General features: G+C 41.2%; 1 protein-coding gene across 1 annotated transcript; it reads left to right on the top strand.

The window, feature by feature from the left end:
* The first annotated feature begins 1,029 nt into the window (after nt 1–1,029).
* Nucleotides 1,030–2,975, top strand: LOC132460183 (uncharacterized). Its single transcript, XM_060055243.1, has 4 exons — nt 1,030–1,191; nt 1,786–1,933; nt 2,344–2,452; nt 2,694–2,975. Exons 1-4 carry the CDS (start codon nt 1,065–1,067, stop codon nt 2,817–2,819), a joined length of 510 nt encoding a protein of 169 aa, XP_059911226.1. The 5' UTR covers nt 1,030–1,064; the 3' UTR covers nt 2,820–2,975.
* Nucleotides 2,976–10,714: the final 7,739 nt, after the last annotated feature.

The following is a 10,714-nucleotide window of genomic DNA, read 5'->3' as shown; positions in this document are numbered from 1 at the left end:
TGTAGGAGGCTAATCTCACGTCCCCCCTTCTTGGAAGCCGATTGACCAACTCTAATGCGACTGATGAGTTTACGTCATTCTTTCTTATTGCGCATTTGTGCTCAAAGATTCTGGTTTATAGTTGCCGCTTAGTTTTGCCCACGTAAAGTAGCCCACAAGGGTACGTCAGCAAATACACAATGGAAGTGGATAAGCAGGTAATTCTTCCCTTTACTTTGCATATCCTGCTTGTTATGGGATGTGTGAATACTTTTTCTGTGAGCATGAAATTACACGCTACACAGTTGAAGCACTTAAAACGACCATGTGGAATTCTAAAGGGAAAAGGCGACTGGGCAGCTGCAGGGAGGTGCAGTCGCACTTCCTCTCACTGCTGTCATCTAAATCACTGAAAGCCATTTGGATAAATGCTGCTGAACACCTGAATGATAAAAGGGAATATGAAATGTATTGACCTGTCTTGAGCAATGGCTTTCTGGAATTTCCAAGATGAAGTCATCATCCCAGGCCAGTACAGGGCCTTCATAACACTGGGTAGTCATGGTTACCCCCAGTACATGGTGTTCACACACTGCCTCAGAGAACACAAAGTGATGTTTACCAGTCCATAGTTGTTATTAAAAACGTGGTTGTGTTTTTGGGGAAGTTCTGGAGGGGTGTGTATGGAGCAAAGAGCTCTCCATCTGGGCATCGGTTTTCTTGTTGGGGGAGAATCCAAAATGACATCATCCCTACCCTGTTGACCCTCTGAAAAACAACTTATCGAACAAATGCATGAAAGAAATGATTCATGTCAACATGTAAAATACACAAGTAGGCCTACACTTACAACATCAAGGTGAGATATTACAACATTTAGGTACGTGTGGTGTCTCATGCTTTATAAAGGCAGAACACTTGGAATGGTTTGAAGGGGATGTTTGAGGTTTGGTGAACTGAAACCGAAAGTTTCGTCACAGTCAACAACAACCTGGAAAGTTGGAAGGGAGAAAAAAGGCAGGCTGCTCATTGGATGTTCAAGGGGAGGATGTTTCCTGATGGGCGGGCTAACAGTTTTATAAAGGATGGGCTCGACAACATCTGAAGAGGGAGAGTTGAGTCAGAACAGAGGAAAGATGTTTTCTGTTCAAACCCTGATCGTTGCTGCTCTCCTGGCAGAGCTGGGCCTTGTGGTGGAGTCTTCCTTTGGGGGTGAGTCCTTTTATTAAGTTGCCAATTCTGGAAATGGGCATCAATATGTGTGGTTCCCACAGGATATAGAGATCAAATTAAACCTATATGCATGATGAGGGCCATGTTTAAAGGGGACATATTATACCACCAGGTTTGACTGTGATTAGCCATTACAAGCCGTTTTGAAAATGTGCAGCTTCTGACATCACAGGTGGGCGTGTCCACCTAGATGTGTGCTGGATAGATCAGTCTACCAGCCTACCCAGTGGACTGTATCAAACTTTGCTTATCTATCCGTCACACATCTAGGTGGACACACCCACCTGTGATGTCAGAAGCTGCACATTTTCAAAGCGGCTTGTAATGGCTAATCACACTCACACCTGGTAGTATAATAAGTCCCCTTTAATATAAAAAAGTGTAGTTGTGTACAATTCAATTAAGTTTTAAATAGCTTTGAATAGCCATTAATCAAAGGTCTTTAACAGGCCATATGACACCCCCGTGACCCTAGCCCCCCAGAGGGAGAGATGAAACTCCCTGGGTACAGAGCTACGTAATATCTCTAGTAGTTTGAACAATGTTTCTGCTGTCGCTGTTTCGGTCCTGCAGAGGGCGCCAGATCCTACAGCTTCGATCTCTCCAATGCGTCAGACCTGAACCGACTTTACAACTCGCCGGTCCATCGGGCTGTCAGGATGAGGAGACCGCTGGGGAGCATGAGCTTCCAGTTAGGACCCCTCAGCCACTCAGGAGTGAAGTCAGTTCCACTTAACTCGAGCACAGTCCTCGCACGCAATCAACTCAGATCACCCAATGCAACTGTTACAATAATGTATAGGTGTGCACTGTGGACCATGGTTAATGGTTTTCAGAGGAAATAATCGAACTTTTGTTTTTTTCCTTTAAATAGCTGTGCCGTTTTGGTTTCTTGCATTAAAGAATTATAGATTAAGTTCAATAACCTTACAAAATGTGATCCTGAATACATTATCCTTGCTATAATTATGCATTACAGTTGGACAAAATAGAACGGATATCAAAGAGTTATTTTTATTATTTTCTATTTTCTCTGAATTATTTTACCCGAGTTTAATATTCTTCAAGTTTGGTAAAGATTAATTAAATGCTGCCCTCTGGTGGACGTTCTCATACCGTTTCCCTCTCCAGGGTGACGTTGCGTGACGGGTCCACATGGTTGGTCCATAAGGGAGACGGTTTTGGCATCAGTTCTCAGACCGTGGTGGTGGACGCCAGACACATGAGCACTTCCTGGCAGGTGAGAAGCCCTAAAAGTGTTTATTTATTCAGGGGCGTGTCCATGGGGGGCCAGGGGAGGACCTGCCCCCCAATACATGATGGGCTAGGGTTATTCGAGCTGATTAATTAAACCTGCCACACCCACTGCATTAGTCTGGACACCACTGCTGTTGATCTTCATGGTCTCTGTGTTTTTTTGTATTTCCTAAGAAAAAGAAAAAATGTCTTAAAACATTTCAAATTATGTTTCATGTGTCTAGATTTTGGAAACAAAAGATTTCAGGGGGACCAAGACGGTGGGTGATTTTGTCAGGGCTGGCGGCTCCGACTACAGCCTGCTCTTCGATAACTGTCACTTCGGGGCAGATCGGATGATGGACCAGTGATATCCGGCGCCCTCTACTGCTACATCTTTTAACTGCATCCAAAACCTCTTATTAGCTGGAAGGTTTAAGCGCTTCGTGCTTCTTAAAAGCTCGACAACATATAATTTTCTATTTCATTTCATTCATTTTCAAAATAAATACAGAAATCATATCAAATTTGTCTTTGGTTCTTGCTTAAAGTGCTCATCTTGTGCTTTTTTTTTAACTTTTCCCTTTGCTTTAGACTGTTTATGACTTATGTTATGCATACCTGTTTTACGTCTGCTTAAATAGAAAATTTGGAGCAAAGTTGGAGCCAGGGGGAGTATTCGCGCCCACCGACGCCCCTCAATAAAGGTGCATGAAACAGAACGTTTGCGCTTAAACTTTACTTAGGTAATAATTGTGTGCAGAGACTGTGACTGTGTGCAGTGTATGGGCGGCGCTGAAGTGGAGAAGTCGACTATACGAGGGGGGGGTGGGGTTGCCGACACTCACGCAAAGCGTTCGACCAATCACATGATGCATACACATGATACAAATCAGACCGTTTTTGAAAGACGCTGAAATTGGTTCTGCAGAAAAGTTCAGTGTGAGAATTATTCGAGTAGTACCCCCAAATGCAATTATTAACCCTAAAAAAGCATAGCATGGAATCTTCAGAGGAGTTTGGCTGCCACAGAGTTCAAGGTTCAAGGTAGCTTTATTCATATCCGTGGGTAAATTTGGTTTGCAGGTCAAGAAAAAGGCGCTCACACACTTAAAGGCCCACTATGCAACTTTTTTAGCCAAAATTACATTAATTATGCTGGTTGAGAGTTATTCTGATGGTTCTGCAACCATTTCTGGGTCGTTTGGTGGGTGTGTCATTGCCCCATGTCGCCTCTCCAAGGAAAAAGCGCATATGCAACTTGCTCTGTTCGGACCGACACAATCCGGATGTGACGCAGCGGAAGTAGCGAATGATATCGCGGAAATGTAGTCAGATTGTAGTTTTGAAAATGCTGTACGGCACAGACACACCCCCAAACATGGCACCGGCTAGATATAAACAGCCAGTTGCGAGGCAATTGTTGCATTCATCATGGATCAATCGACTGATACCGGTTTCTTCACCATCTTAGGTTGAACAGAAGGTGTGTCCAGTAAAACATCCGTTATTAATAGCAATGTTCCGAATTACTTATTGCTGTAGCCTGCGAATAAATCCATTTTACCACTCACGTTCAGGTATCATTGTCCCTGCTTCGCTGGTGCAGTGGCGAGCACTGTTGGATACCAGCGTCCAATTCCTGCCGATGTTTGTTTCCAGTGAACCATAACGTAGGTTTTAAACGCTATGATATCGTGTCTATTGTACTATCATGTATATCCTCCAACCATTTCAAGTTCCCGACCTCCGTGGGGAAGAGAGCGGAGAGCGCTGGTGGCTAACGCTCTGGGGACCAGGGTTTGAGTCTGGTTTACTTTAATGGAAGCCTCTTATTTCTATATCATGTGAAATGTAAAGTAAAATGTGACCTCAGGTCAAATCCTAGTCGGCGTCTTGGTGGTGCAGCGGTAAAGGCTGTTTGTGAACTCTGTAGGCTGAGGTTTGAGTCCCCGCACATACGGCCACCAAGGAAGGGGCATCGACAAAAAGTTCCCCAACGGGTCAGTAGAATCCCCCCCCCCCCAATGCCCTTTATTGAAGAAATACCGAACCCCCTCCCAACGCAAAGTGTGAACATAATAATAAACATCAAATCCATCCACCATCACTAAGCGTCTCGGTGGTGCACTGCTGGGACCTGTTGATTTTGAGCTGGGGACACAGGTTCAAGTCCCGCTTATGTTGGCTCTTAAGTATTATTCGCCATTATGGCGGCATTGTTGGTTTGGAACTGCCAAAGCGTTTCTCATGCAAAAACCTTTTCATTAGCCTAGGTTATGTTATTAGGTTTTATGTTATTATGTATATTATGTTTATTTAGGATTTTACAAAAATGAAACAAACACGATTAATGAATGTATTTTTTTATTTTTCTTATCTGATACTCGATGGACTCTGGGAAAATCATAAGTATATTCATCTATACATGAAAACGTTTGATGAGTAGGTTTTACTTCTTCTCCATGGTTCGCTTTATTTTATTGTCAACCATATTTTTATATTGGTGACAGTTATCGATGGCGACATTGTAGCCGCTGCCCCCAGCCTCCAGGAGGTCACCAACAGTTGCTCCCTTAAAACAGTCCCTTTCGGAGATTTTCTAGACAACAAAGAATTCATGTTATTTTATGTATTAGGCATGTATTATCTATGAGTCCATGTTTAATGATCAGGCCTAGTAAAGAGCTGCACATTGAACCGTCACCCATACGTTTAGCCATGAATTAAAAGCTGCTTGTTGTTACTAACCTCCCAATTCACACCTTTCATAACTGCTGGGTCCTGCAGTACGGCTCCACAGCCTATCTTATGGGTCAACAACTTTACTGCCACCGTCAGCCTGAAGAGGGGAAGCAAAACAAGATTCAGGGCATCGCTCTCCCCCTAAAGCCACTGTAGGTCTTGCATCAAGCCCACTCTCCAGGCCAGAGGCAAACCGTTCCTGTTGGTCTGGCAGTGGGAGTCCCCCTCCATTATCAGGCAGTTCACCTCATAAACAAAGCCTGGATGCTGTATGACTATCAGTATCACTTATTATAATTATGAGGGATTGGTTCCCTTTGTCACCGTTTTGAATGGTAGAAGGTTTTATATATAAGAACAGGGACTCACAGCACTCCGGAGTGGCTGATCCATCCGAGTTTATATTTCATGTGATCCAGCGGTTTGTTCATCACCTCAGCATAAACAACCTTCCCTGCATACAGTTCTGGGTGGGCTTCTTTAGTCAAGTGCTATCAGGGAGATCGCCTGCAGGACCAAAACAATAACATCAATATTTAGTGGAACTTTGTAGGGGTGTATGTCCGCCTCAGTTATTACAAATCAACCTTCTTTAGCTTATCTTATAATATGAGACGATCAACTCAAAATAAAATGTGAACATAAACAACTGAACAGTGTGTAAGAGCTGTCCATATCTGAGCAGGTTATACCAAGTATTTTATAACATGGCTTTGTTGAATACATTATTATCCTTCCATATTATTTCAGTATGGATCAGATTCCTAGAATAGTTCAGTACTTTCTTGGACGTTTATAGCTTTTTAAAAACTACATTTACAGATATTTAAACCGACCACTAACTAAAAGTAGGGAGAGCCGGGTCGATTGAAACACGGGACGATTGAAACACAGCGATTTCCTCGAGAACCACGCAAGGCTTTCACGTCAAATTTCGTCACTACGTTCAGCACGCAAGACTGACCAACCCCACGAAATTTCATGTAATGACGTCCCACCGTTCAAATGTTATCCCCCAAACCTGTTTTAGAGACCGCTAACTAAAATCCTTCCTGCGGTAGTTTTTTTGTAATAAATAGTTGTGTTTTTTGTCTCATGCCATAATAATATGACTATACAACAGATGAATTAGTACTTAAACATGTGTTAAAGTGTGCGATGTCAGAGTTTTGAAGTTTAGAGGTAAAAAAGGTTTAAGTGTCAGTAGTCGCTGTCGGGACGATTGAAACACTTGTTTCGAACGCAACAGGAGTCATGTTATCCGGTTGACGTGGTAGTTTTTGTTTAAATAAATAAAAGGATGTTCAACTGTGTATCCTTAAACATGACTTAGGACAGGGTAATAAGTAAATTGAATGCAAATTTAGTCGTCCAAAAGAAGAAAGGTGAGTTTTAATCGAAATGTGCATATTGACAATTACGCACAATTACGCACGGGCCAAAAATATATTTTAACCTATTTATATTATGCGGAATTATGTGAAATTTTAGCAATAACGAATACACTACTATGTTGTCCGGTATATTGCATAAAAACAAGAGTAAGTTCAATAGTTTCTTTTTAAAATATGCTGTTTCATTCGTCCCGCATGTGTGTTTCAAACGTCCCGACTAGGCGGGGCATTTGAAACAGATGTCAACTTACTTTCAAAGTTAAAAAACAGCTCGATCATCCAACATATGTATTAAATTACACTTGAAACTAAGATAACACACATGTGAGTTGTTGATCACATGTTGAAATTATTTGTATACGTAACGTCATCTTTGAAAAAGACGTTTAACTGAAAAGTGTTTCAATCGACCCGGCTCTCCCCCCTTACCCTTTGCACAAAACCCCACAACAAGGCCCAACTGTGTCAGAAGAGCGGCAACGATCAAAGGTTGAACAGAAAACATCTTGTCTTTGGTCTTACTTCTCCAACACGCATCGTTCAGATGAAGACGAGCCGATCTTATACGGTTGGTTGTGGACCGCCTACCTGCATCAGCCGATCACATCGGTGCACATAGTACAACTGCACCTGAAGAAACATTAATATTAAAGAACATTTCCCAGATTAACTCAACTTCATGGCTCAAAGTCGGGGGGGGGGGGGGGGAGACAGAGAAACCTTTATCCCTGCATGTGGTGAAGTTTCTTGCAGGTACATTTACAAAATAATAAAACAACAAAACGAATGCTAATCTCTTAACGACCATATCTATTTCTAAACTTTCCTAAACTAGGCTCAACCTCTAACGTGAGAACTTGGCTTTGTGCAACTGGCTATAAGCTTATTACATTTATTACAGGATCTGTCCCAATCATGATGAGCAATAAGGAGTGGTTGTCCCTACATTCAGAGGGTCCGCAGAACACTGAGTACAGTCGAATAATGAAGTGAACATACTTAACAGAAGAACCCAAACACCCCACAACAACCCCGTACCACATCAAGCCACCACACCTTACATGAATGAACAGATACTGATTCTCAGAGCCCTTTACCGGCCGCTGTAGACGGCATGATATCATAACTTGTACTCATCTCTATCTGATTCCATGAACCACCAGCGGAGAGGGCTGTGGTGTTTTGGACCTGGAATATGTTTGAAATGTGATGCAGAGGGATGTGTGTCATTCAACGCTTTATGATATCAAAAATGAGGGTCTGTGGTTTCTGCTGTTCATGTTCTTGGAGCGGTGGTGTTGATGGCAGATGAGAAGTCTGCAGATAGAAGGGCTGTGTGTCAGTGTCTGTAGATCTGTTATAGTTGTGTTAGTGTATCCTATCACGATCAACTGGAGAGTACGGTGGGTTGAGAAATACAGGGCCGTTCATCACCATCTGAATGATTTAGCAGGTCCCTACGCAAGGTAAAAGCTTTGCTTAAAGGAGTTGTAGGAAATTTGAGTAATTTGTTCAGACAAGCCATAGCCATTCTTCAGTGTTTACTGAGTCAAATGCTCTATGAGGACATCTGTTCAGGCTGATTATGCTTGCCTCTGTATGACCAATTATCTGCTGAGTTTTTCGTTTTTTTACATTGCGCGTTGTGTTGTGTCGGCCCAGTTGTACCTAAACTCCGAGCCTCAATGCGAACAATGAGACACAACACAAACCACAGGCTAACACATTAAGACAGAAGGGGGCTACAGGTTGGGATACAGGTAATAGCTTACAAGTGAGATAGCAATTATGTCCACTATTCCAGCCAGTGCACTTTTAAGGCCTGCTGGTTTAGAAACATCTCAGCAGCCTTTTTCCGTTTCTCCACCAGGCTGGTCCGACTCTGCCAAGGTTGTACCGCAAGAAATGTTTAAAGTGATAAAGACCCTTTTACACTGACTCCGTTGGTAATGGGCTGGAGCGCCAGCAGGAGGTCTGCAACTGCTGAGCTAAACATGGCAGCTCCAGAAGGCCTCCCTGGAACGAGAGGTGGAGCAGCTGTCCACCGTGGACGGATGTCGCTCAGCGAGAACCACAGACGTAAAAGAAAAGATCAAAACTATGAAATATGACGAGCTTCTACTCTTCACCCCTTCCCTGTGAATGAAGACTTCTCTTGGATTAACAACACTCTTCCTCCCTTACAAGCTGAAGGTGGAAAGTTCAGACTTACCAAGTTCTATTTGAAGTAGTCCCTTTAGTTGATCACAATGTTGTGTTCAAACATTCACATCTAAGGTACAAACCGTTTCAGGTATTTTTGATTTGAGTGAATTATTGTCTTGAGATTTGGAATGTAAATCATCAGTCAACATTCAAAATCAGCAGAATGTAAAAGTTCATCTTTCAGTTTTGTCAAATTGGAGGACCTTACCAGAATTCAGGTTGCTGTCGTTCATACCCGCTATATAAAGCTACAGGGAAAGAAGAATTTGTTTCAGTTATCTATAATTGAAGTTGATTGAGTCTATAGAATGAGTTGGTTATTAAAATCCTAAAAAAGTTGTGTCAAGTTGGAGTACACTTTGTTTTATCCCATTAAAAAAAAACATTAATTCTACATACATTGCATACATTTAATGTTTATTCCTTTCACTTTACTTAAAGCAAGCAATTACCACTTATATTGACTTATAACCAGCTTGTAATGTTTTGTATTTGCCAAAAGCAAATCATAAATCACATTAAAATGCATAATAACAGCCATCATAATGCACTAAGAATGCATTAAAATATATTCCATTTATGAGAATCAAAACACACTATGATCCTTGCAGGCATGTCAGTGAGTGACCAGCATTTATGAAGTTTTATGACCCTGTTCGCTTCTTTGCATTGACTTTGCATTGACTTTGAATCCACAGAGATGTCATACGAGCACTCTGCGTTTTCCATAGTTAGAGATATCTGTAATTCAGTTTGACTAGTCAAAACTGAATTACAGATATCTATTACTAAGTATGTGAGCTTTAGATAAAAGGCTCGTATTTGTAGTAGCGTGCAAAATAGCGTAAAGGAAAAGTAACGAGGAAATGAATAAGGAAAACAACTAAAGAAAGGGATAATTTTAATGTTCTTTTAAAAGAGTGTTGAAAACCCCACTATGATTTGATTTAGTAAACCGGGATTAAATGCATCGTGGTAGTTTTAAACCGCTTTTAAATCCAACTATAAATGTACTCTTTTATTTGTGTAAACTTTTTTTTTCATTGAGTGTTCTTTAAAGGGATACATAATTAAACATTAATTCTTAGTAACTTAGTAATAATACATTTACTTGGTAACGTTAATAGTTAGTTATCTAACAATGTCCCTTCAATATCAAGAGGGCTAACGCCTAGCATGTCTATTAACAAAGTTGAAAAGCCTGTTTTAGCTTAGTGGCTCATTCGTATCTACAGTGATTGTACCGTTTTCAGTGTCAGTTTGCATTACCATGCAAATATCTAACACTGATAAAAACAAAAATTACAAGAACAAATTTGAAAGTTGCTGGTAGAGTTTGGCGGTTGGCGACAATCGGGACCAATAAGATAACCTGTTCTCTCCTGTGATGTCCTGTTGTTTGGGCATATAATTTATCATTCAATGTTTTTCTCTAATATTTTGACATCATACTCAGAATTGTATGATTTTGTTCTTTATATATTATGAATTAATTCCCTTAATTTTTTATATATATTTCTTACTTGTCATTGGCCCTTAAACGCTGTCAACTGTTCACCTCTGTATTTCTGTAGACTGTTCTCTTCACCTCTGCATCCACTGTCTGCAACACATTCAGAGGAATGGGTGGGCACACAACTGTCTGAGTATGGAAACAATTGTCCCTGTCCTTTCTGATTGCATCTCAATCACTGGTGATTTTTTCCAATTCCCAGTTTCTATCTTTCTTGGCTCATCTAATGTGTCCTCTCCAGTTGGGAGCTCAACAGGAGAAGCCATCGCGTCAAGTTTTGGAGTTAAAGTAATTTATCTAGCTGCTATAATCAAAGTCATTATTGGCTGATGCTTTGTTATAATCTCAATAATCTCCAGGTTTTATTTATTTGTTCAACAATGTTCCATTGGTTCAGTTACATCATAAT

This window comes from Gadus macrocephalus, chromosome 6 (assembly GCF_031168955.1).
Source record: "Gadus macrocephalus chromosome 6, ASM3116895v1".
NCBI lineage: Eukaryota > Metazoa > Chordata > Actinopteri > Gadiformes > Gadidae > Gadus > Gadus macrocephalus.
Note: the sequence above shows the minus strand (reverse complement) of the source record. Positions and strands in the feature narration are given on the sequence as shown.